The 27,649-nt window shown below is 48.2% G+C and overlaps 1 protein-coding gene across 1 annotated transcript; it reads right to left on the reverse strand.

Annotated features, from left to right (window-relative positions):
• Positions 1–136: 136 nt before the first annotated feature.
• LOC109886506 (N-alpha-acetyltransferase 60) lies at positions 137–26,769 on the reverse strand. The gene is made up of 8 exons (XM_031816409.1): positions 26,567–26,769; positions 24,906–25,021; positions 24,152–24,281; positions 20,064–20,160; positions 16,525–16,645; positions 13,510–13,623; positions 3,043–3,207; positions 137–459 (listed from the first exon to the last, which is right to left on the reverse strand). Exons 2-7 carry the CDS (start codon positions 25,013–25,015, stop codon positions 3,051–3,053), a joined length of 729 nt encoding a protein of 242 aa, XP_031672269.1. The 5' UTR covers positions 25,016–25,021; positions 26,567–26,769; the 3' UTR covers positions 137–459; positions 3,043–3,050.
• Between the last annotated feature and the right edge of the window lie 880 nt (positions 26,770–27,649).

The raw sequence follows: 27,649 nt of genomic DNA on the forward strand, positions 1-27,649 counted from the left end.
CTTGGTTTAGTGGGCTGGGTGGCTTGGTTTAGTGGGCTGGGTGGCTTGGTTTGGTGGGCTGGGTGGCTTGGTTTAGTGGGCTGGGTGGCTTGGTTTGGTGGGCTGGGTGGCTTGGTTTAGTGTGCTGGGTGGCTTGGTTTGGTGGGCTGGGTGGCTTGGTTTGGTGGGCTGGGTGGCTTGGTTTGGTGGGCTGGGCGGCTTGGTGGCTTGGTTTGTAGGGTCTGGGCTTAGTGGCTGGGTGTCTTGGTTGGTGGTTGGGGGGTCTCAGCCCTCAGTCTTCCCAGGGTTCCGAGTGGTGGTGGGTGGCTTGGTTTGTAGGGTCTGGGCTTAGTGGCTGGGTGTCTTGGTTAGGGGGTCTCAGCCCTCAGTCTTTCCAGGGTTCTGAGTGGTGGTGGGTCTCAGCCCTCAGTCTTCCCAGGGTTCCGAGTGGTGGGGGGGGTCAGATGAGGTCAGAGGGTCCTGAAGAACACAGGGGAAAACACCATGAAGAAAAACAGACATGGGGAGAAACAGAGAGGAGAGAGACAGAGAGGGGAGAGGAGAGAGAGACAGAGAGACAGAGATAAACAGAGAGGGGAGAGACAGAGAGAGAGAGACAGAGAGGGGAGAGGAGAGAGAGACAGAGAGACAGAGATAAACAGAGAGGGGAGAGAGGAGAGAGAGAGATAAACAGAGAGGGGAGAGAGGAGAGAGAGATAAACAGAGAGGGGAGAGAGGAGAGATAAACAGAGAGGGGAGAGAGGAGAGATAAACAGAGAGGGGAGAGAGGAGAGAGAGAGATAAACAGAGAGGGGAGAGAGGAGAGAGACAGATAAACAGACATGGGGAGAGAAAAGAAGGTGAGAGGGAGGAGAGAGACAGAGATAAACAGACATGGGGAGAGAGGAGAGACAGAGATAAACAGAGAGGGGAGAAGGAGAGAGAGAGATAAACAGAGGGGAGAGAGGAGAGAGAGAGATAAACAGAGAGGGGAGAGAAAAGAAGGTGAGAGGGAGGAGAGAGACAGAGATAAACAGACATGGGGAGAGAAAAGAAGGTGAGAGGGAGGAGAGAGACAGAGATAAACAGAGTGGGGAGAGAGAGAGACAGAGAGGAGAGAGACAGAGATAAACAGAGTGGGGGAGAGGAGAGAGAGAGAAACAGAGTGGGGGGAGAGGAGAGAGACAGAGATAAACAGAGAGGAGAGAGAGGAGAGAGACAGAGATAAACAGAGAGGGGGAGAGGAGAGAGACAGAGGGGAGAGACAGAGATAAACAGAGAGGAGAGAGACAGAGATAAACAGAGTGGGGGGAGAGGAGAGAGAGAGAGATAAACAGAGAGGGGAGAGAGGAGAGAGAGAGACAGAGATAAACAGAGGGGAGGGGAGAGGAGAGAGAGAGAGACAGAGGGGAGAGAGGAGAGAGAGAGACAGAGATAAACAGAGAGAGGGGAGAGGAGAGAGACAGAGATAAACAGAGAGAGGGGAGAGGAGAGAGACAGAGACAGAGAGGAGAGAGAGAGACAGAGATAAACAGAGAGGGGGGAGAGGAGAGAGACAGAGAGGAGAGAGACAGAGATAACAGAGAGGGGGGAGAGGAGAGAGACAGAGAGACAGAGATCAACAGAGAGGGGAGAGGAGAGAGACATAGAGACAGAGAGGGGAGAGGAGAGAGAGAGAGAGATAAACAGAGAGGGGGGAGAGGGGAGAGACAGAGATAAACAGAGAGAGGGGAGAGGAGAGAGACAGAGATAAACAGAGAGAGGGGAGAGGAGAGAGACAGAGATAAACAGAGAGAGGGGAGAGGAGAGAGACAGAGATAAACAGAGAGAGGGGAGAGGAGAGAGACAGAGATAAACAGAGAGAGGGGAGAGGAGAGAGACAGAGATAAACAGAGAGGAGAGAGACAGAGATAAACAGAGAGGAGAGAGACAGAGATAAACAGAGAGGAGAGAGACAGAGATAAACAGAGAGAGGGGAGAGGGGAGAGGAGAGAGACAGAGATAAACAGAGAGGGGGGAGAGGAGAGAGACAGAGATGGGAGAGACAGAGAGGGGAGAGAGGAGAGAGACAGAGAGACAGAGAGGGGAGAGAGGAGAGAGACAGAGAGGGGAGAGACAGAAACAAGAGGGGAGACAGAGAATGTGTAATGTTTACTGTTAATTTTGATTGTTTATTTCACTTTTGTATATTATCTACCTCACTTGCTTTGGCAATGTTAACACATGTTTCCCATGTCAATAAAGCCCCTTGAATTTTGTGAGTGAGTGAGAGAGAGAGACAGAGAGAGAGTATTGAGTTAAATGAAAGTCAAACAACAACACATAGTGTACACCCCCCCCCCCTCTCCCAAATACACACCTGTACTGTCACATGGTCCTTCTGTACTGGATACACCCCCCCCCCCCCCCCTCTCCCAAATACACACCTGCACTGTCACATGGTCCTGCTGTACTGGATACACCCCCCCCCCTCTCCCTAATACACACCTGTACTGTCATATGGTCCTGCTGTACTGGATACACCCCCCCCCCCCCCTCCCTAATACACACCTGTACTGTCACATGGTCCTGCTGTACTGGATACACCCCCCCCTCTCCCTAATACACACCTGTACTGTCACATGGTCCTGCTGTACTGGATACACCCCCCCCCCCCCCCCTCTCCCTAATACACACCTGTACTGTCACATGGTCCTTCTGTACTGGATACACCCCCCCCCCCCCCCCCCTCCTCTCCCTAATACACACCTGTACTGTCACATGGTCCTGCTGTACTGGATACACCCCCCCCCCCCCCCTCCTCTCCCTAATACACACCTGTACTGTCACATGGTCCTTCTGTACTGGATACACCCCCCCCCCTCTCCCAAATACACACCTGTACTGTCACATGGTCCTGCTGTACTGGATACACCCCCCCCTCTCCCAAATACACACCTGTACTGTCACATGGTCCTGCTGTACTGGATACACCCCCCCCTCCCTCTCCCAAATACACACCTGTACTGTCACATGGTCCTTCTGTACTGGATACACCCCCCCCTCCCTCTCCCAAATACACACCTGTACTGTCACATGGTCCTGCTGTACTGGATCCCAGTCTTGGATGCGATGCCGGACCAGGGTATCAGGCTGCGGAGCAGAGACTGGGCCTGTCTGTAGAGTCTCTGGGGGATCGAGCAGGGACTGAGGCTGGCCAGGGCCGAGCCAATGTGTTGGATGTAGTCAGTGCAAGAGGACCGTCAAGGACTATAGGATTTATGTAGCAAGGTTGGGATCAATTACACAAATTCAATTCCATCAATGTAATATTCTATAACAGTTCTTCCATTTATAATTTAATTCAACTGATCTCCAATTCCAGACTAACTCAAACTCTTAACGAACTAAGAGGGACTAGTCCTGATAAACGTCTAAATGTCCCCTGAATTCTGAAAACGTTCAGGAATGTGTTTTCACATTAAAACATACAAGCCAAAGATGTAAAACATGGTCCTAAATATAACCAATCCAATGAGTGAATATCAGAGCTGTTGAAGCGGTTTAAGACGAACAGCATGAAATCATTCTGGAAATGCTCAATACTCTTCTTCAATCTGTATTGGCTACTGTAATGACTATTATTATTATTGTACCTGCTGGTTATCTAGGAACGTTTGAACATCTTGGCCATGTTCTGTTATAATCTCCACCCGGCACAGCCAGAAGAGGACTGGCCACCCCACATAGCCTGGTTCCTCTCTACCCAGTACAGTCAGAAGAGGACTGGCCACCCCTCAGAGCCTGGTTCCTCTCTACCCGGTACAGCCAGAAGAGGACTGGTCACCCCACATAGCCTGGTTCCTCTCTACCCAGTACAGCCAGAAGAGGACTGGCCACCCCTCAGAGCCTGGTTCCTCTCTACCCGGTACAGCCAGAAGAGGACTGGCCACCCCTCAGAGCCTGGTTCCTCTCTACCCAGTACAGCCAGAAGAGGACTGGTCTCCCCTCAGAGCCTGGTTCCTCTCTACCCGGCACAGCCAGAAGAGGACTGGCCACCCCACATAGCCTGGTTCCTCTCTACCCAGTACAGTCAGAAGAGGGCTGGCCACCCCTCAGAGCCTGGTTCCTCTCTACCCAGTACAGCCAGAAGAGGACTGGTCACCCCACATAGCCTGGTTCCTCTCTACCCAGTACAGCCAGAAGAGGACTGGCCACCCCTCAGAGCCTGGTTCCTCTCTACCCAGTACAGCCAGAAGAGGACTGGTCACCCCTCAGAGCCTGGTTCCTCTCTACCCAGTACAGCCAGAAGAGGACTGGTCACCCTACATAGCCTGGTTCCTCTCTACCCAGTACAGCCAGAAGAGGACTGGCCACCCCTCATAGCCTGGTTCCTCTCTACCCAGTACAGCCAGAAGAGGACTGGCCACCCCTCAGAGCCTGGTTCCTCTCTACCCAGTACAGCCAGAAGAGGACTGGCCACCCCTCAGAGCCTGGTTCCTCTCTACCCAGTACAGCCAGAAGAGGACTGGCCACCCCTCAGAGCCTGGTTCCTCTCTACCCAGTACAGCCAGAAGAGGACTGGCCACCCCTCAGAGCCTGGTTCCTCTCTACCCAGTACAGCCAGAAGAGGACTGGCCACCCCTCAGAGCCTGGTTCCTCTCTACCCAGTACAGCCAGAAGAGGACTGGCCACCCCTCAGAGCCTGGTTCCTCTCTACCCAGTACAGCCAGAAGAGGACTGGCCACCCCTCAGAGCCTGGTTCCTCTCTACCCAGTACAGCCAGAAGAGGACTGGTCACCCCACATAGCCTGGTTCCTCTCTACCCAGTACAGCCAGAAGAGGACTGGTCACCCCTCAGAGCCTGGTTCCTCTCTACCCAGTACAGCCAGAAGAGGACTGGTCACCCCACATAGCCTGGTTCCTCTCTACCCAGTACAGCCAGAAGAGGACTGGTCACCCCTCAGAGCCTGGTTCCTCTCTACCCGGTACAGCCAGAAGAGGACTGGCCACCCCTCATAGCCTGGTTCCTCTCTACCCGGTACAGCCAGAAGAGGACTGGCCACCCCTCATAGCCTGGTTCCTCTCCACCCGGTACAGCCAGAAGAGGACTGGTCACCCCTCAGAGCCTGGTTCCTCTCTACCCAGTACAGCCAGAAGAGGACTGGCCACCCCTCAGAGCCTGGTTCCTCTCTACCCAGTACAGCCAGAAGAGGACTGGCCACCCCTCATAGCCTGGTTCCTCTCTACCCAGTACAGCCAGAAGAGGACTGGCCACCCCTCAGAGCCTGGTTCCTCTCTACCCAGTACAGCCAGAAGAGGACTGGCCACCCCTCAAGAGCCTGGTTCCTCTCCACCCGGCACAGCCAGAAGAGGACTGGCCACCCCTCAGAGCCTGGTTCCTCTCTACCCAGTACAGCCAGAAGAGGACTGGTCACCCCTCAGAGCCTGGTTCCTCTCTACCCAGTACAGCCAGAAGAGGACTGGCCACCCCTCAGAGCCTGGTTCCTCTCTACCCAGTACAGCCAGAAGAGGACTGGCCACCCCACATAGCCTGGTTCCTCTCTACCCAGTACAGCCAGAAGAGGACTGGTCACCCCTCAGAGCCTGGTTCCTCTCTACCCGGTACAGCCAGAAGAGGACTGGCCACCCCTCATAGCCTGGTTCCTCTCTACCCGGTACAGCCAGAAGAGGACTGGCCACCCCTCATAGCCTGGTTCCTCTCCACCCGGTACAGCCAGAAGAGGACTGGTCACCCCTCAGAGCCTGGTTCCTCTCTACCCAGTACAGCCAGAAGAGGACTGGCCACCCCTCAGAGCCTGGTTCCTCTCTACCCAGTACAGCCAGAAGAGGACTGGTCACCCCACATAGCCTGGTTCCTCTCTACCCAGTACAGCCAGAAGAGGACTGGTCACCCCTCAGAGCCTGGTTCCTCTCTACCCGGTACAGCCAGAAGAGGACTGGCCACCCCTCATAGCCTGGTTCCTCTCTACCCGGTACAGCCAGAAGAGGACTGGCCACCCCTCATAGCCTGGTTCCTCTCCACCCGGTACAGCCAGAAGAGGACTGGTCACCCCTCAGAGCCTGGTTCCTCTCTACCCAGTACAGCCAGAAGAGGACTGGCCACCCCTCAGAGCCTGGTTCCTCTCTACCCAGTACAGCCAGAAGAGGACTGGCCACCCCTCAGAGCCTGGTTCCTCTCTACCCAGTACAGCCAGAAGAGGACTGGCCTCCCCTCAGAGCCTGGTTCCTCTCTACCCAGTACAGCCAGAAGAGGACTGGCCACCCCTCAGAGCCTGGTTCCTCTCTACCCAGTACAGCCAGAAGAGGACTGGCCACCCCTCATAGCCTGGTTCCGCTCTACCCAGCACAGCCAGAAGAGGACTGGCCACCCCTCAGAGCCTGGTTCCTCTCTACCCAGTACAGCCAGAAGAGGACTGGCCACCCCTCAGAGCCTGGTTCCTCTCTACCCAGTACAGCCAGAAGAGGACTGGCCACCCCTCAGAGCCTGGTTCCTCTCTACCCAGTACAGCCAGAAGAGGACTGGCCACCCCTCAGAGCCTGGTTCCTCTCTACCCAGTACAGCCAGAAGAGGACTGGCCACCCCTCAGAGCCTGGTTCCTCTTCACCCGGCACAGCCAGAAGAGGACTGGCCTCCCCTCAGAGCCTGGTTCCTCTTCACCCGGCACAGCCAGAAGAGGACTGGCCTCCCCTCAGAGCCTGGTTCCTCTCTACCCAGCACAGCCAGAAGAGGACTAGTCACCCCTCAGAGCCTGGTTCCTCTCTACCCAGTACAGCCAGAAGAGGACTGGCCACCCCTCAGAGCCTGGTTCCTCTCTACCCAGTACAGCCAGAAGAGGACTGGCCACCCCTCAGAGCCTGGTTCCTCTCTACCCAGTACAGCCAGAAGAGGACTGGCCACCCCTCAGAGCCTGGTTCCTCTCTACCCAGTACAGCCAGAAGAGGACTGGCCACCCCTCAGAGCCTGGTTCCTCTCTACCCAGTACAGCCAGAAGAGGACTAGTCACCCCTCAGAGCCTGGTTCCTCTCTACCCAGTACAGCCAGAAGAGGACTGGCCACCCCTCATAGCCTGGTTCCTCTCTACCCGGCACAGCCAGAAGAGGACTGGCCACCCCTCAGAGCCTGGTTCCTCTCTACCCAGTACAGCCAGAAGAGGACTGGCCACCCCTCATAGCCTGGTTCCTCTCTACCCAGTACAGCCAGAAGAGGACTGGCCACCCCTCAGAGCCTGGTTCCTCTCTACCCAGTACAGCCAGAAGAGGACTGGCCACCCCTCAGAGCCTGGTTCCTCTCCACCCGGCACAGCCAGAAGAGGACTGGCCACCCCTCAGAGCCTGGTTCCTCTCTACCCAGTACAGCCAGAAGAGGACTGGCCACCCCTCAGAGCCTGGTTCCTCTCTACCCAGTACAGCCAGAAGAGGACTGGCCACCCCTCAGAGCCTGGTTCCTCTCTAGGTTTCTTCCTAGGTTCTGGCCTTTCTAGGGAGTTTTTCCTAGCCACCGTGCTTCTACACCCGCATTGCTTGCTGTTTGGTGTTTTAGGCTGGGTTTCTGTACAGCCCTTTGAGACATCAGCTGATATATTTTTTTAAAGCCATTATAAATAAACATGATTTTTCTTATTGCTTTATTGCGTTATCCATCTTCTCCAATTGGTTTGGCACATTGTGGAGAACACAACTTCCTGCTCTAAAAACAACTACAATAATCCCCAACCCCTTTTGTTATTTAAATATGAGATTGGTTAACAACAAAAAAACACTATTTTTATATTTCAACAAAAAACAATTGTAACATTTACATGTTGTCAATTGCTTCAATGCACTGTTAGAAACAAGCTTGATAGTAGAAACTGGTGGACCATCCTGAGCCGTGGTCATGTGGGCAACACTCCCAGCTTCCCCACTGGAGACCAGGAAACTGGTGGACCGTCCTGAGCCGTGGTCATGTGGGCAACACTCCCAGCTTCCCCACTGGAGACCAGGAAACTGGTGGACCATCCTGAGCCGTGGTCATGTTGGCAACACTCCCAGCTCCCCCACTGGAGACCAGGAAACTGGTGGACCATCCTGAGCCGTGGTCATGTGGGCAACACTCCCAGCTTCCCCACTGGAGACCAGGGTTCGATTCCCGTCTCCACCGATCATGTTCTGTGTCTGTCTAAAGCAAAAACACTAAAAAGGGTAGAGTGTAATTCCACTCTCCATTCATTTAGGAGTTGAATGAACACTCAGTATTGTAAAGTGTTGGTGTTAATAACCAGAAGTGATTGTGTCATTTTCACTCTGTGTAGAGTAGAATTCTCAAAACCACGCCCATCATTATCATATTTCCCAGCATGCTTTATTGCAGGTGGATTTCTTTTTTGAATAGTTTGTTTAAATATCTGTGTTATTGTAATTGATCTTATGCTGGCAAGCTGGGAAGAAAACCCAAGGGATAAACATGAAGGAGAAGGAACAGTTGGTCAATAAACATTCAACTGTCGTTTTGATCATTCAGAATGTCAACACCAGACTGAGGCAACTACATGTCAACACCAGACTGAGGCAACTACATGTCAACACCAGACTGAGGCAACTACATGTCAACACCAGACTGAGGCAACTACATGTCAACACCAGACAGAGACAACTACATGTCAACACCAGACTGAGGCAACTACATGTCAACACCAGACTGAGGCAACTACATGTCAACACCAGACTGAGGCAACTACATGTCAACACCAGACAGAGACAACTACATGTCAACACCAGACTGAGACAACAATGTCGTTGGCAATGCCAACAATATGTTGGCCCTGTACGGTGGGCTGTCGGGGGACCCGGTACGGTGGGCTGTCGGGGGACCCGGTACGGTGGGCTGTCGGGGGACCCGGTACGGTGGGCTGTCGTGGGATCCGGTACGGTGGGCTGTCGGGGGACCCGGTATGGTGGGCCGGTACAGTGGGCTGTCGGGGGACCCGGTGCGGTGACCCGGTACAATTCAATTCTCCACTTCAGGCTTGAATTCCAATTCAAATCTCCACTTCCTGCTTGAATTCCAATTCAAATCTCCACTTCCTGCTTGAATTCCAATTCAATTATCCACTTCCTGCTTGAATTCCAATTCAATTATCCACTTCCTGCTTGAATTCCAATTCAAATCTCCACTTCCTGCTTGAATTCCAATTCAAATCTCCACTTCCTGCTTGAATTCCAATTCAAATCTCCACTTCCTGCTTGAATTCCAATTCAAATCTCCACTTCCTGCTTGAATTCCAATTCAAATCTCCACTTCCTGCTTGAATTCCAATTCAATTCTCCACTTCAGGCTTGAATTCCAGAATTGTGCCTAGGGGAAGTGTACATACCCGTGCACAGTCTTCACGCGTTGCCGTCTTCCATTTCTAAATAAATCAAATCAAATCAAATGTTATTGGTCACATACACATGGTTAATGCGAGATCAGAGTTGTGACGTACAGAGAGAGAGGATGAGAGAAGGAGAGAGATCAGAGTTGTGACGTACAGACAGAGAGGATAAGAGAAGGAGAGAATCAAATCAAATCTAATTTTATTTGTCACATACAAATATGGTTAGCAGATGTTAATGCGAGTGTAGCGAAATGCTTGTTCTTCTAGTTCCGACAATGCAGTAATAACGAACAAGTGATCTAACTAACAATTCCAAAAAAACTACATTAGCAGATGTTAATGCGAGTGTAGCGAAATGCTTGTGCTTCTAGTTCCGACAATGCAGTAATAACGAACAAGTGATCTAACTAACAATTCCAAAAAAACTACTGTCTTATACACAGTGTAAGGGGATAAAGAATATGTACATAAGGATATATGAATGAGTGATGGTACAGAGCAGCATAGGCAAGATACAGTAGATGATAACGAGTACAGTATATACATATGAGATGAGTATGTAAACCAAGTGGCATAGTTAAAGTGGCTAGTGATACATGTATTAAATAAGGATGCAGTCGATGATATAGAGTACAGTATATACGTATGCATATGAGATGAATAATGTAGGGTAAGTAACATTATATAAGCATTGTTTATATATTTACATCATTTCCCATCAATTCCCATGATTAAAGTGGCTGGAGTAGAGTCAGTGTCATTGACAGTGTGTTGGCAGTAGCCACTCAATATTAGTGGTGGCTGTTTAACAGTCTGATGGCCTTGAGATAGAAGCTGTTGTTCAGTCTCTCGGTCCCAGCTTTGATGCACCTGTACTGACTTCGCCTTCTGGATGATAGCGGGGTGAACAGGCAGTGGCTCGGGTGGTTGATGTCCTTGATGATCTTTATGGCCTTCCTGTGGCATCGGGTGGTGTAGGTGTCCTGGAGGGCAGGTAGTTTGCCCCCGGTGATGCGTTGTGCAGACCTCACTACCCTCTGGAGAGCCTTACAGTTGAGGGCGGTGCAGTTGCCATACCAGGCGGTGATACAGCCCGCCAGGATGCTCTCGATTGTGCATCTGTAGAAGTTTGAGAGTGCTTTTGGTGACAAGCCGAATTTCTTCAGCCTCCTGAGGTTGAAGAGGCGCTGCTGCGCCTTCCTCACGATGCTGTCTGTGTGAGTGGACCAATTCAGTTTATCTGTGATGTGTATGCCGAGGAACTTAAAACTTGCTACCCTCTCCACTACTGTTCCATCGATGTGGATAGGGGGGTGTTCCCTCTGCTGTTTCCTGAAGTCCACAATCATCTCCTTAGTTTTGTTGACGTTGAGTGTGAGGTTATTTTCCTGACACCACACTCCGAGGGCCCTCACCTCCTCCCTGTAGGCCGTCTCGTCGTTGTTGGTAATCAAGCCTACCACTGTTGTGTCGTCCGCAAACTTGATGATTGAGTTGGAGGCGTGCGTGGCCACGCAGTCGTGGATGAACAGGGAGTACAGGAGAGGGCTCAGAACGCACCCTTGTGGGGCCCCAGTGTTGAGGATCAGCGGGGAGGAGATGTTGTTGCCTACCCTCACCACCTGGGGGCGGCCGGTCAGGAAGTCCAGTACCCAGTTGCACAGGGCGGGGTCGAGACCCAGGGTCTTGAGCTTGATGACGAGCTTGGAGGGTACTATGGTGTTGAATGCCGAGCTGTAGTCGATGAACAGCATTCTCACATAGGTATTCCTCTTGTCCAGATGGGTTAGGGCAGTGTGCAGTGTGGTTGAGATTGCATCGTCTGTAGACCTATTTGGGCGGTAAGCAAATTGGAGTGGGTCTAGGGTGTCAGGTAGGGTGGAGGTGATATGGTCCTTGACTAGTCTCTCAAAGCACTTCATGATGACGGAAGTGAGTGCTACGGGGCGGTAGTCGTTTAGCTCAGTTACCTTAGCTTTCTTGGGAACAGGAACAATGGTGGCCCTCTTGAAGCATGTGGGAACAGCAGACTGGTATAGGGATTGATTGAATATGTCCGTAAACACACCGGCCAGCTGGTCTGCGCATGCTCTGAGGGCGCGGCTGGGGATGCCGTCTGGGCCTGCAGCCTTGCGAGGGTTAACACGTTTAAATGTCTTACTCACTTCGGCTGCAGTGAAGGAGAGACCGCATGTTTTCGTTGCAGGCCGTGTCAGTGGCACTGTATTGTCCTCAAAGCGGGCAAAAAAGTTATTTAGTCTGCCTGGGAGCAAGACATCCTGGTCCGTGACTGGGCTGGGTTTCTTCCGTGATTGACTGTAGACCCTGCCACATGCCTCTTGTGTCTGAGCCGTTGAATTAGGATTCCACTTTGTCTCTGTACTGGCGCTTAGCTTGTTTGATAGCCTTGCGGAGGGAATAGCTGCACTGTTTGTATTCAGTCATGTTACCAGACACCTTGCCCTGATTAAAAGCAGTGGTTCGCGCCTTCAGTTTCACACGAATGCTGCCATCAATCCACGGTTTCTGGTTAGGGAATGTTTTAATCGTTGCTATGGGAACGACATCTTCAACGCACGTTCTAATGAACTCGCACACCGAATCAGCGTATTCGTCAATGTTGTTGTCTGACGCAATACGAAACATCTCCCAGTCCACGTGATGGAAGCAGTCTTGGAGTGTGGAGTCAGCTTGGTCAGACCAGCGTTGGACAGACCTCAGCGTGGGGGCTTCTTGTTTTAGTTTCTGTCTGTAGGCAGGGATCAACAAAATGGAGTCGTGGTCAGCTTTTCCGAAAGGGGGGCGGGGCAGGGCCTTATATGCGTTGCGGAAGTTAGAGTAACAATGATCCAGGGTCTTTCCACCCCTGGTTGCGCAATCGATATGCTGATAAAATTTAGGGAGTCTTGTTTTCAGATTAGCCTTGTTAAAATCCCCAGCTACAATGAATGCAGCCTCCGGATAAATCGTTTCCAGTTTGCAGAGAGTTAAATAAAGTTTGTTCAGAGCCATCGATGTGTCTGCTTGGGGGGGGATATATACGGCTGTGATTATAATCGAAGAGAATTCTCTTGGTAGATAATGCGGTCTACATTTGATTGTGAGGAATTCTAAAATCAGGTGAACAGAAGGATTTGAGTTCCTGTATGTTTCTTTCATCACACCATGTCACGTTGGCCATAAGGCATACGCCAGCGCCCCTCTTCTTACCAGAAAGATGTTTGTTTCTGTCGGTGCCATGCGTGGAGAAACCCGCTGGCTGCACCGCTCCGGATAGCGTCTCTCCAGTTAGCCATGTTTCCGTGAAGCAGAGAACGTTACAGTCTCTGATGTCCCTCTGGAATGCTACCCTTGCTCGGATTTCATCAACCTTGTTGTCAAGAGACTGGACATTGGCAAGAAGAATGCTAGGGAGTGGTGCACGGTGTGACCGTCTCCGGAGTCTGACCAGAAGACCGCTTCGTTTCCCTCTTTTTCTGAGTCGTTTTTTTGGGTCGCTGCATGTAATCCACTCCGTTGTCCTGTTTGTAAGGCAGAACACAGGATCCGCATCGCGAAAAACATATTCTTGGTCGTACTGATGGTGAGTTGACGCTGATCTTATATTCAGTAGTTCTTCTCGACTGTATGTAATGAAACCTAAGATGACCTGGGGTACTAATGTAAGAAATAACACGTAAAAAAACAAAAAACTGCATAGTTTCCTAGGAACGCGAAGCGAGGCGGCCATCTCTGTCGGGGATTACATTTGGATGTTTTTACCACTGATCGACACAACTTACGCCACATTTAAAAAGTTAAATAAATATATAAATTACAAATAAAAACAAATAAATATTGACTGTTTAAGGTCTTCGCCCCCCCCTTGCTGTGACACATCTACGTTAGATCAGGAGCTCCACATGGTCATATCAAGACTCCTAACCCCACCCCCTTGCTGTGACACATCTACGTTAGATCAGGAGCTCCACATGGTCATATCAAGACTCCTACCCCCCCCCCCCCCCCCCCCAAACCAACTATCAACAACATCTCACACACACTTGTCCCCCCCCCCCCCCCCCCAGTAGTAAAGGATATAAGAGCGTCCAGGGCGGATGCCCCCCCCCCCAGTAGTAAAGGATATAAGAGCGTCCAGGGCGGATGCCCCCCCCCCAGTAGTAAAGGATATAAGAGTGTCCAGGGCGGATGCCCTCCGTTGATGTACAGTACGTAGGTGAACCCATCTTTCAGCACCCCTCGTATGGAGTAGTAGTAAGGTAGGTAGTGATGCTGCGTGAAGTCTCTGTTGGGATTCATGTCTTTTATATTATCATTTTAAAACACATATACAACCAGTAGCTACAGTGGGGCAAAAAAGTATTTAGTCAGCCACCAATTGTGCAAGTTCTCCCACTTAAAAAGATGAGAGAGGCCTGTAATTTTCATCATAGGTACACTTCAACTATGACAGACAAAATGAGAAACAAAAATCCAGAAAATCACATTGTAGGATTTTTAATGAATTTATTTGCAAATTATGGTGAAAATAAGTATTTGGTCACCTACAAACAAGCAAGATTTCTAGCTCTGACAGACCTGTAACTTCTTCTTTAAGAGGCTCCTCTGTCCTCCACTCGTTACCTGTATTAATGGCACCTGTTTGAACTTGTTATCAGTATAAAAGACACCTGTCCACAACCTCAAACTCACACTCCAAACTCCACTATGGCCAAGACCAAAGAGCTGTCAAAGGACACCAGAAACAAAATTGTAGACCTGCACCAGGCTGGGAAGACTGAATCTGCAATAGGTAAGCAGCTTGGTTTGAAGAAATCAACTGTGGGAGCAATTATTAGGAAATGGAAGACATACAAGACCACTGATAATCTCCCTCGATCTGGGGCTCCACGCAAGATCTCACCCCGTGGGGTCAAAATGATCACAAGAACGGTGAGCAAAAATCCCAGAACCACACGAGGGGACCTAGTGAATGACCTGCAGAGAGCTGGGACCAAAGTAACAAAGCCTACCATCAGTAACACACTACGCCGCCAGGGACTCAAATCCTGCAGTGCCAGACGTGTCCCCCTGCTTAAGCCAGTACATGTCCAGGCCCGTCTGAAGTTTGCTAGAGAGCATTTGGATGATCCAGAAGAAGATTGGGAGAATGTCATATGGTCAGATGAAACCAAAATTCTACTTTTTGATAAAAACTCAACTCGTCGTGTTTGGAGGACAAAGAATGCTGAGTTGCATCCACAGAACACCATACCTACTGTGAAGCATGGAGGTGGAAACATCATTCTTTGGGGCTGTTTTTCTTCAAAGGGACCAGGACGACTGATCAGTGTAAAGAAAATAATGAATGGGGCCATGTATTGTGAGATTTTGCGTGAAAACCTCCTTCCATCAACAAGGGCATTGAAGATGAAACGTGGCTGGGTCTTTCAGCATGACAATGATCCCAAACACACCGCCCGGGCAACAAAGGAGTGGCTTCGTAAGAAGCATTTCAAGGTCCTAGAGTGGCCCAGCCAGTCTCCAGATCTCAACCCCATAGAAAATCTTTGGAGGGAGTTGAAAGTCCGTGTTGCCCAGCAACAGCCCCAAAACATCACTGCTCTAGAGGAGATCTGCATGGAGGAATGGGCCAAAATACCAGCAACAGTGTGTGAAAACCTTGTTAAGACTTACAGAAAACATTTGACCTCTGTCATTGCCAACAAAGGGTATATAACAAAGTATTGAGATAAACTTTTGTTATTGACCAAATACTTATTTTCCACCATAATTTGCAAATAAATTCATAAAAAATCCTAAAAATGTGATTTTCTGTATATTTTTCCCCCACATTTTGTCTGTCATAGTTGAAGTGTACCTATGATGAATATTACAGGCCTCTCATCTTTTTAAGTGGGAGAACTTGCACAATTGGTGGCTGACTAAATACTTTTTTGCCCCACTGTATATCTAAAAATACATATTCACCCAGTAGCTATATCTAAAAACACATATACACCCAGTAGCTATATCTAGGGTCTTCAAATGGACAATGACCCCAAGCATACTTCCAAAGTTTTGGCAAAATGGCTTAAGGACAACAGAGTCAAGGTATTTGAGTGGCCATCCCAAAGCCCTTACCTCAAACCTATAGAAAATTTGTGGGCTGAAAACTGAAAAAGCGTGTGCGAGCAAGGAGGCCCACAAACCTGACTCAGTTACACCAGCTCTGTCAGGAGGAATGGGCCAAAATTCACCCAACTTATTGTGGGAAGCTTGTGGAAGGCTACCCAAAACATTTGACCCAAGTGAAACAATTTAAAGGCAATGCTACCAAATACTAATTGAGTATGTAAACTTCTGACCCACTGGGAATGTGATGAAAGAAATAAAAGCTGAAATAAATCATTCTCTCTACTTTGATTCTGACATTTCACATTCTTAAAATAAAGTGGTGATCCTAACTGATCTAAGACAGGGAATTTTTACTAGGATTATAGGTCAGGAATTGTGAAAAACTGAGTTTAAATATATTTGGCTAAGGTGTACGTAAACTTCCGACTTCAACTGTATGTGAACTTCTGACCCACTGGAATTGTAATAGAGTGAATTATAAGTGAAATAATCTGTCTGTAAACTCTTGTTGGAAAAATGACTTGTGTCAACTTGTACATGTCCTAACCAACTTGCCTAAACTATAGTTTGTTAACAAGACATTTGTGGAGTAGTTGAACAACTAGTTTCTCTACCTACCTGTTGTGGTAGAAGTGTATAGCAGGTCTCTACCTACCTACCTACCTGTTGTGGTAGAAGTGTATAGCAGGTCTCTACCTACCTACCTGTTGTGGTAGAAGTGTATAGCAGGTCTCCACCTACCTACCTGTTGTGGTAGAAGTGTATAGCAGGTCTCTACCTACCTACCTGTTGTGGTAGAAGTGTATAGCAGGTCTCTACCTACCTACCTGTTGTGGTAGAAGTGTATAGCAGGTCTCTACCTACCTACCTGTTGTGGTAGAAGTGTATAGCAGGTCTCTACCTACCTACCTGTTGTGGTAGAAGTGTATAGCAGGTCTCTACCTACCTACCTGTTGTGGTAGAAGTGTATAGCAGGTCTCTACCTACCTACCTGTTGTGGTAGAAGTGTATAGCAGGTCTCTACCTACCTACCTGTTGTGGTAGAAGTGTATAGCAGGTCTCCACCTACCTGTTGTGGTAGAAGTGTATAGCCGTGGTGTTGGTTGTCAGCACGTGGAGGTAGATGGCCTTGCAGTGGTCCTGGGCCGTGGTGGAGATGTGTTCCTTCAGACTGTCCAGCAGCAAGGAGCCTGGGAGGGGGAGAAGAGGAGAGTAGCAGGGCAGTGAGTGACTGAGTGACTGACTGAGTGACTAAGTGAGTGACTGTGTGAGTGACTGTGTGAGTGAGTGAGTGAGTGAGTGAGTGTGTGAGTGAGTGAGTGAGTGAGTGAGTGAGTGAGTGAGTGAGTGAGTGAGTGAGTGAGTGACTGTGTGAGTGAGTGAGTGACTGTGTGAGTGAGTGAGTGAGTGAGTGACTGTGAGTGTACCTAGGGTTGTGGCGGTCACAAAAATTGTCAGCCGATAATTGTCATGCAAATAACTGCCGGTCTCACGGTGAGTGACAGGTTAATTAACATAAACACATTTTGCATCTCCCGGTTCCCACACACAGCCTACAAGCCATTTTAAAAAGTCAAATCCATGTAATATAACCTACACCTTCACAATAACTATTTATTTTAGACAGGTCTAAAGGAGCATCATATGAAGAAAACGAAGAAGAACAGAATAGCATAACTCTGAGTTGTCCTTATTATTAGGTCCTGATCTGGCTCTGCCATATGGCTGTGGGCGACACTAGTTCACTTAACAGACAAGACATGCTTAGAATTACCTGCCAATATTTTACATTATTTTCAAATAGGAAGAATACAATTGAACAAAGCTGAATACAATATAAATACTTTCTCCAAACGATTTGAAGGAAGCAGAGTGACTGTGTGTGAGTGACTGTGTGTGAGTGACTGTGTGTGAGTGACTGTGTGTGAGTGACTGTGTGTGAGTGACTGTGTGTGAGTGACTGTGTGTGAGTGACTGTGTGTGAGTGACTGTGTGTGAGTGACTGTGTGTGAGTGACTGTGTGTGAGTGACTGTGTGTGAGTGACAGTGTGTGAGTGACTGTGATTTGAAGGAAGCAGAGTGACAGTGTGTGAGTGACTGTGTGTGAGTGACTGTGTGTGAGTGACAGTGTGTGAGTGACAGTGTGTGAGTGACTGTGTGTGAGTGACAGTGTGTGAGTGACTGTGATTTGAAGGAAGCAGAGTGACAGTGTGTGAGTGACTGTGTGTGAGTGACTGTGTGTGAGTGACAGTGTGTGAGTGACAGTGTGTGAGTGACAGTGTGTGAGTGACTGTGATTTGAAGGAAGCAGAGTGACAGTGTGTGAGTGACTGTGTGTGAGTGACTGTGTGTGAGTGACTGTGTGTGAGTGACTGTGTGTGAGTGACTGTGTGTGAGTGACTGTGTGTGAGTGACTGTGATTTGAAGGAAGCAGAGTGACAGTGTGTGAGTGACTGTGTGTGAGTGACTGTGTGTGAGTGACTGTGATTTGAAGGAAGCAGAGTGACAGTGTGTGAGTGACTGTGTGTGAGTGACTGTGTGTGAGTGACAGTGTGTGAGTGACAGTGTGTGAGTGACTGTGTGTGAGTGACAGTGTGTGAGTGACTGTGATTTGAAGGAAGCAGAGTGACAGTGTGTGAGTGACTGTGTGTGAGTGACTGTGTGTGAGTGACAGTGTGTGAGTGACAGTGTGTGAGTGACTGTGATTTGAAGGAAGCAGAGTGACAGTGTGTGAGTGACAGTGTGTGAGTGACTGTGTGTGAGTGACTGTGTGTGAGTGACTGTGTGTGAGTGACTGTGTGTGAGTGACAGTGTGTGAGTGACTGTGATTTGAAGGAAGCAGAGTGACAGTGTGTGAGTGACTGTGTGTGAGTGACTGTGTGTGAGTGACTGTGTGTGAGTGACAGTGTGTGAGTGACTGTGATTTGAAGGAAGCAGAGTGACAGTGTGTGAGTGACTGTGTGTGAGTGACAGTGTGTGAGTGACTGTGATTTGAAGGAAGCAGAGTGACAGTGTGTGAGTGACTGTGTGTGAGTGACAGTGTGTGAGTGACTGTGATTTGAAGGAAGCAGAGTGACAGTGTGTGAGTGACTGTGATTTGAAGGAAGCAGAGTGACAGTGTGTGAGTGACTGTGTGTGAGTGACAGTGTGTGAGTGACTGTGATTTGAAGGAAGCAGAGTGACAGTGTGTGAGTGACTGTGATTTGAAGGAAGCAGAGTGACAGTGTGTGAGTGACTGTGATTTGAAGGAAGCAGAGTGACTGTGTGTGAGTGACTGTGATTTGAAGGAAGCAGAGTGACAGTGTGTGAGTGACTGTGATTTGAAGGAAGCAGAGTGACAGTGTGTGAGTGACTGTGATTTGAAGGAAGCACATTCGGCTATTCTGTGTTGAGCAGTTAGAGAAACAGGTCCTCCTATATGCTTCATGTAGAGTTATTAATGTAGCTTGAGTTGTTCTACTACCGTTGGGCTATATGTTTAGATGTTTAAGACATTGTAAGGCTGCATGATGAGACTCTAATGAAGATTTGAAAAATGTTTGCTTAAAAAAGGCATTGAGCTCTGCTAAGTTTGTTTGCGTAGGCTGTACACACTCTAATAGTCTCTCATTCACAATTTGACAAGCACTTGATAATATCTCGTATTTCACGGCTGCATCCCCTTTGCGGCCATAACTCACCCTAAAAAAATATAGCTGTGCCTTTTGGGGCCCGGAGTGCTGCGTTGTGACCTTCTCCCTGAGTGTGCTGAGCAATCCGAAGCGTCTCTCACTCATATGGCTCTCCGTCACGAGATCAAGGTCTTTCTCACAGGCTACAAGTGAAGACAGACGCGTCGGGGATGCACCTGCGAGCGTCCTTATCCAATTCCGAGGTGCATATTGAAGATATTGGAAGAACTCTCCACATTCACTTTATCAGCCAACTAGATGAGTAGGTCTAACAAACGGCAAAAGCACTAGCCTATAGAAAGCTGATGGGATCCTCCTCTTTTTATTAGAGGCCATCACTCTGTTTTTTTCTCCTGCAATTGCATAGCCTATAGAAATTATGCGCAACATGGGCACTCATGAAGTATTGGATTAGATTTTTCGAATACATTTGCATTGATGTCAGAGTGATTAGAGGGACAATAGAGTGCTGAAGTACCAGGCAGTTAGCAAGTTTGGTAGGCTACAAATTTTTTACATATTTTACCTTTATTTAACTAGGCAAGTTAGTTAAGAACAAATTCTTATTTTCAATGACGGCCTAGGAACAGTGGGTTAACTGCCTTGTTTAGGGGCAGAACGACACATTTGTACCTTGTCAGCTCGGGGATTCGAACTTGCAACCTTCCGGTTACTAGTCCAACACTCTAACCACTAGGCTACCCTGCCGCCCCATCAGCAGCATCCGAGCTTGGCGAAGCCTAATTACCGTGACTTCACAGTCATGTGGAATTTGACTACCTCCATGACTCATGACTCGCCAGTGTGGCAGTAAAACGGTCACTGCAACAGCTTTGTACCTTGTCAGCTCGAGGATTTGAACTTGCAACCTTCCGGTTACTAGTCCAACGCTCTAACCACTAGACCTCCATGACTCGTCAGTGTGGCAATGTACCTACCTATTCCATGTTTCCTGAACTCCTTCACCACCCCCAGACTCAGGATGTAAGCCACCTGGGTGTCCACTGGAAATCTAGAGGCTAGGATGTCTCCATCCTGCAGAGAGGAGAGGTTATACACAGCTATTAGTACTTATAAACACTGACTAACACCAGGAAATCTAGAGGCCAGGATGTCTCCATCCTGCAGAGAGGAGAGGTTATACACAGCTATTAGTACTTATAAACACTGACTAACACCAGGAAATCTAGAGGCTAGGATGTCTCCATCCTGCAGATGTATACCGAGCAACACAACCCCCTCCACCTCTCTCCATTACTCTTCAATACCCCTCCACCTCATGCCCCCCTCCTCCATTACCACCCTCCTTTTCTCCTCCACCCTTCCATCCCCACCCCCCCCTCCTCTCCACCCCCCACCCTCATTCTCTCCTCTCCCCTCCTCACCTCATCCCCTCCTTCTCTCCCCTCGTCCCCTCCTCCACCCCCCCACCTCCTCCTCCTCCTCTTCCCCTCCACCCCTCCCTCCGGCTGCTTCAGGTCTAATTAGTAGGAGACTATAAACAGAATGTAGAATGTCAGTGTGTTCCATTTCAGACTGTTCCAAAGGAATGTGAGTGACGGGGATGTGGAACTAACGGCACTACTGGAAACACAACTACTATTATCAGTGTTGGGCTCAAACCCATTTACATTACAGATAGTAATACAACTTCAGATTCCAATTGATCCTCATAGAAAACTATTGGAATGGATGTGTTCCTCCTGAGTGAACTGACATTTAAAAGGGATTGACCCCAACCCTGACTTTAATATGACCCCAACCCTGACTTTAATATGACCCCAACCCTGACTTTAATATGACCCCAACCCTGACTTTAATATGACCCCAACCCTGACTTTAATATGACCCCAACCCTGACTTTAATATGACCCCAACCCTGACTTTAATGTGACCCCAACCCTGACTTTAATGTGACCCCAACCCTGACTTTAATGTGACCCCAACCCTGACTTTAATGTGACCCCAACCCTGACTTTAATGTGACCCCAACCCTGACTTTAATGTGACCCCAACCCTGACTTTAATATGACCCCAACCCTGACTTTAATATGACCCCAACCCTGACTTTAATATGACCCCAACCCTGACTTTAATATGACCCCAACCCTGACTTTAATATGACCCCAACCCTGACTTTAATATGACCCCAACCCTGACTTTAATATGACCCCAACCCTGACTTTAATGTGACCCCAACCCTGACTTTAATGTGACCCCAACCCTGACTTTAATGTGACCCCAACCCTGACTTTAATGTGACCCCAACCCTGACTTTAATGTGACCCCAACCCTGACTTTAATGTGACCCCAACCCTGACTTTAATATGACCCCAACCCTGACTTTAATATGACCCCAACCCTGACTTTAATATGACCCCAACCCTGACTTTAATGTGACCCCAACCCTGACTTTAATGTGACCCCAACCCTGACTTTAATGTGACCCCAACCCTGACTTTAATGTGACCCCAACCCTGACTTTAATGTGACCCCAACCCTGACTTTAATGTGACCCCAACCCTGACTTTAATGTGAACCCAACCCTGACTTTAATATGACCCCAACCCTGACTTTAATGTGACCCCAACCCTGACTTTAATGTGACCCCAACCCTGACTTTAATGTGACCCCAACCCTGACTTTAATATGACCCCAACCCTGACTTTAATATGACCCCAACCCTGACTTTAATATGACCCCAACCCTGACTTTAATATGACCCCAACCCTGACTTTAATATGACCCCAACCCTGACTTTAATATGACCCCAACCCTGACTTTAATATGACCCCAACCCTGACTTTAATATGACCCAACCCTGACTTTAATATGACCCCAACCCTGACTTGAATATGACCCCAACCCTGACTTGAATATGACCCCAACCCTGACTTGAATATGACCCCACCCCAACCCTGACTTGAATATGACCCCAACCCTGACTTGAATATGACCCCAACCCTGACTTGAATATGACCCCAACCCTGACTTGAATATGACCCCAACCCTGACTTGAATATGACCCCAACCCTGACTTGAATATGACCCCAACCCTGACTTGAATATGACCCCAACCCTGACTTGAATATGACCCCAACCCTGACTTTAATATGACCCCAACCCTGACTTTAATGTGACCCCAACCCTGACTTTAATGTGACCCCAACCCTGACTTTAATATGACCCCAACCCTGACTTTAATATGACCCCAACCCTGACTTTAATATGACCCCAACCCTGACTTTAATATGACCCCAACCCTGACTTTAATATGACCCCAACCCTGACTTTAATATGACCCCAACCCTGACTTTAATATGACCCCAACCCTGACTTTAATATGACCCCAACCCTGACTTTAATATGACCCCAACCCTGACTTTAATATGACCCCAACCCTGACTTTAATATGACCCCAACCCTGACTTTAATATGACCCCAACCCTGACTTTAATATGACCCCAACCCTGACTTTAATATGACCCCAACCCTGACTTTAATATGACCCCAACCCTGACTTTGATATGACCCCAACCCTGACTTTGATATGACCCCAACCCTGACTTTAATATGACCCCAACCCTGACTTTAATGTGACCCCAACCCTGACTTTGATGTGACCCCAACCCTGACTTTAATATGACCCCAACCCTGACTTTAATATGACCCCAACCCTGACTTTAATGTGACCCCAACCCTGACTTTAATGTGACCCCAACCCTGACTTTAATGTGACCCCAACCCTGACTTTAATATGACCCCAACCCTGACTTTAATATGACCCCAACCCTGACTTTAATATGACCCCACTAACTACTGTCTGTCAATACATTCAGCTTCCAACAACATGTTCAATATGGACTACATTCACAGTCTATAACGGACATCTCTCCTGAAAACATGTTCAATTGTCCTGTCAGTCAGTCAGGACCATCTCTACCCCAGCACCCGTACCTCTCTGTGTACTGTCAGTCAGGACCATCTCTACCCCAGCACCCGTACCTCTCTGTGTACTGTCAGTCAGGACCATCTCTACCCCAGCACCCGTACCTCTCTGTGTACTGTCAGTCAGGACGATCTCTACCCCAGCACCAGTACACCTCTGTGTACTGTCAGTCAGGACCATCTCTACCCCAGCACCTCTCTGTGTACTGTCAGTCGGTCAGGACCATCTCTACCCCAGCACCCGTACCTCTCTGTGTACTGTCAGTCAGGACCTTCTCTACCCCAGCACACGTACCACTATCAGTCAGGACCATCTCTACCCCAGCACCCGTACCTCTCTGTGTACTGTCAGTCAGTCAGGACCATCTCTACCCCAGCACCCGTACCTCTCTGTGTACCGTCAGTCAGTGAGTCAGTCAGGACCATCTCTACCCCAGCACCCGTACCTCTCTGTGTACTGTCAGTCAGTCAGGACCATCTCTACCCCAGCACCAGTACCTCTCTGTGTACTGTCAGTCAGTCAGGACCATCTCTACCCCAGCACCCGTACCTCTCTGTGTACTGTCAGTCAGTGAGTCAGTCAGGACCATCTCTACCCCAGCACCCGTACCTCTCTGTGTACTGTCAGTCAGTCAGGACCATCTCTACCCCAGCACCAGTACCTCTCTGTGTACTGTCAGTCAGTCAGGACCATCTCTACCCCAGCACCCGTACCTCTCTGTGTACTGTCAGTCAGTGAGTCAGTCAGGACCATCTCTACCCCAGCACCCGTACCTCTCTGTGTACTGTCAGTCAGTCAGGACCACCTCTACCCCAGCACCCGTACCTCTCTGTGTACTGTCAGTCAGGACCATCTCTACCCCAGCACCCATACCTCTCTGTGTACTGTCAGTCAGTGAGTCAGTCAGGACCATCTCTACCCCAGCACCAGTACCTCTCTGTGTACTGTCAGTCAGGACCATCTCTACCCCAGCACCCGTACCTCTCTGTGTACTGTCAGTCAGGACCATCTCTACCCCAGCACCCGTACCTCTCTGTGTACTGTCAGTCAGGACCACCTCTACCCCAGCACCCGTACCTCTCTGTGTACTTTGGTCCGGCCCTTGATCTCAGCTACGATCATTCCCACGATGCCTCCCTTGAAGATGGCGGCGAGGGAGAAGAACTTCTTGTTGGATGTGATGTCATTATACCATGAGTCTGGGTACCTGTTGGAGGACAGGTGAGGATCAGAGGTTAGATTCCTGCTGGGGCCACTCATATGGAAAATGCATGTCTAAGTCACTTGGGATAAAAGCGTTCGCTAAATGGCTTATAGGCCTAATATGCCTTAAGGTAGGTACAGGTGGTAAATAGAATGAGTAGACTTCAGCTGTATTAAGGTGACAGGGGACAGGTCAGGACAGGTGAGGACAGGTGATGTAGACTTCAGCTGTATTAAGGTGACAGGGGACAGGTGAGGACAGGTGATGTAGACTTCAGCTGTATTAAGGTGACAGGGGACAGGTGAGGACAGGTGATGTAGACTTCAGCTGTATTAAGGTGACAGGGGACAGGTGAGGACAGGTGATGTAGACTTCAACTGTATTAAGGTGACAGGTGAGGAAGACTTCAGCTGTATTAAGGTGACTGGTGAGGACAGGTGAGGACAGGTAGGAGAGGACAGGTGCCCTGGGTTGTGTTCAGTGGGGCTCAACAAAGCATTTTGAAACGGAAAGTGAAAATCTGTTCTTATTAGACAAGTTAAAGTCCCACCACAGTTTCACTCAGCTTTCTCTCTAGTGAACACGATACGATCTGTGTTGCTATTGGCCGCGTGGCGCAGTACTCACTCGATGGGGAACCAATCACCGCACAGCAGCTTGACGCTGCCTATGTCATCGTGGCAGAGGAGGCGGAGCTGGACTTCGCTGAGCGCAGTGGGGGACACCACGTCGGTCATTCACACCTAGAAAACGACCAATGCCAGGAGAGATACAGTTATTAACTCCTACAACCCATCAATCACAGATCACACACACCAATCACACTGATCAATCTTCTATAACATTAACATTATATATTTATACACAACTTTTAAAATGGTTAGTCAGATGGTTAATGAGTTGCCAGGTCAACTGTCCATGGTCCTTTTAAAATGGTTAGTCAGCTGGTTAATGAATTGCCAGGTGAATTGTCCTTGGTCCTTTTAAAATGGTTAGTCAGCTGGTTAATGAATTGCCAGGTCAACTGTCCAGGGTCCTTTTAAAATGGTTAGTCAGCTGATTAATGAATTGCCAGGTCAACTGTCCATGGTCCTTTTAAAATGGTTAGTCAGCTGATTAATGAATTGCCAGGTCAACTGTCCAGGGTCCTTTTAAAATGGTTAGTCAGCTGATTAATGAATTGCCAGGTAAACTGTCCAGGGTCCTTTTAAAATGGTTAGTCAGCTGATTAATTAATTGCCAGGTCAACTGTCCAGGGTCCTTTTAAAATGGTTAGTCAGCTGATTAATGAATTGCTAGGTGAATTGTCCATGGTCCTTTTAAAATGGTTAGTCAGCTGATTAATGAATTGCCAGGTGATTTGTCCATGGTCCTTTTAAAATGGTTAGTCAGCTGGTTAATGAATTGCCAGGTGAATTGTCCTTGGTCCTTTTAAAATGGTTAGTCAGCTGGTTAATGAATTGCCAGGTCAACTGTCCATGGTCCTTTTAAAATAGTTAGTCAGCTGGTTAATGAATTGCCAGGTGAATTGTCCTTGGTCCTTTTAAAATAGTTAGTCAGCTGGTTAATGAATTGCCAGGTCAACTGTCCTTGGTCCTGGATATGAGTGTTCATTCCAAATGGCACCCTAATACCTTTATAATTCACTACTTTGACCTGTGCTCTATGGGTTCTGGTCAACAGTAGTGCACTATAAAGGGAATAGGGTGCCATTTGCCATAGGGTTCTGGTCAGAAGTAGTGCACTTTATAGGGAATAGGGTGCCATTTGGGAGGCACAGGTGGATGGAGAGGGACAGGGAATGATAGCGAGACAGGCATCTCTACTCTGCCCCTGGTGGCAGTAGCAACTGTCGTCGGTGAGGACAAAACCAGAGCTTTAAAGTTAAATGCCAAAACAACCTAATCAGCAGCCCTAGTAAGGTGCTCTGTTATCAAGCTAGCTAACACTGCTAGCAAACTGACATATCTGTTGTTCGGTTGACATTCCACAGTAAATTCAGCTAAACAAGATGCAATATTAGCCAATTACTTCCCCTTTTAGCTAGCGTTGGATATTTAGACTTGACTGGTTGTCAAAACAAGAGAGTTAGCTAACCTAGCTAGTTAGCTAGCTGTCTAGTTCTGAGGGGGTTCGCTAGCTGACGTAGCGACCTACTTAGCTACGATCCCAGGCAAAATAAGTAAAGGAAATATAAGTATAACTGGACAACACTTCGCTAACTATGTCAGCTCAAAAGTGAGTAGAGGATAATGGCTACAATTAGCTGGGTAGCTAGCTGACCTTACCTTGTTTATGCGCTCGAACAAGAGGAAGGTGTGGGGTGAAATCCCTTGGGTGTCGTTTAAAGTGTTTTCTACAGTGGAAACACCATGATAAAACCCAAATTTGCTCTCTATTCAGAAAACCACTGACACTAGTCTCCCACCAATACATTAGCTGGCTAGTCAGCTTTTGCTAATTTGACAACTAGCCGAGTTGGCTTCTTCCTGTGTATGTCACATTCCGGAAGTCATTCAGCCTTGTGTGCGGAAATGTAGTTTCTCTGGGATATGGTTTTGTAGTTTAATTTCCCCAAAATGATATACATTCAGACATAGGCATTATTTCTGTTACATGTATTTTAAATACGTATTTAATTTCTCTTGAGTATGTTTTTTATACACTGTCCCGAACTACAATGTATTTTGTAACAAGATACATACAGACCTTTAATTTATATTTACAAAATAATTTTCTATAAAAAAAATATATATATATATATTTTGTAAATGTAAAATTATGAATTGCAAAGCACACTGGGTATTATTATTGGCCTTGTTTTGGGTGCGGAGCTCATTAGAATAATACCCAGTGTTCATTTACACCATAGTGCCATCAGACTTCTGATACCATTGCAGTGTGAAAGGGGGTGCCAAAATTGTGAACCGCTATAAAAAAAAATATGAAAAAAAATATATATATGTAAATTTCAAACACAGATTTGTGACTGAAAAGAAGGAAGCCTGTACAGAATAAAAGATATTCCAAAAACATGCATCCTGTTTGTAACACGGCACTAAAACATGCATCCTGTTTGTAACACGGCACTAAAACATGCATCCTGTTTGTAACACGGCACTAAAACATGCATCCTGTTTGTAACACGGCACTAAAACATGCATCCTGTTTGTAACACGGCACTAAAACATGCATCCTGTTTGTAACACGGCACTAAAACATGCATCCTGTTTGTAACACGGCACTAAAACATGCATCCTGTTTGTAACACGGCACTAAAACATGCATCCTGTTTGTAACACGGCACTAAAACATGCATCCTGTTTGTAACACGGCACTAAAACATGCATCCTGTTTGTAACACGGCACTA

This window comes from Oncorhynchus kisutch, unplaced genomic scaffold (genome assembly GCF_002021735.2).
Source record: "Oncorhynchus kisutch isolate 150728-3 unplaced genomic scaffold, Okis_V2 scaffold788, whole genome shotgun sequence".
Lineage (NCBI taxonomy): Eukaryota > Metazoa > Chordata > Actinopteri > Salmoniformes > Salmonidae > Oncorhynchus > Oncorhynchus kisutch.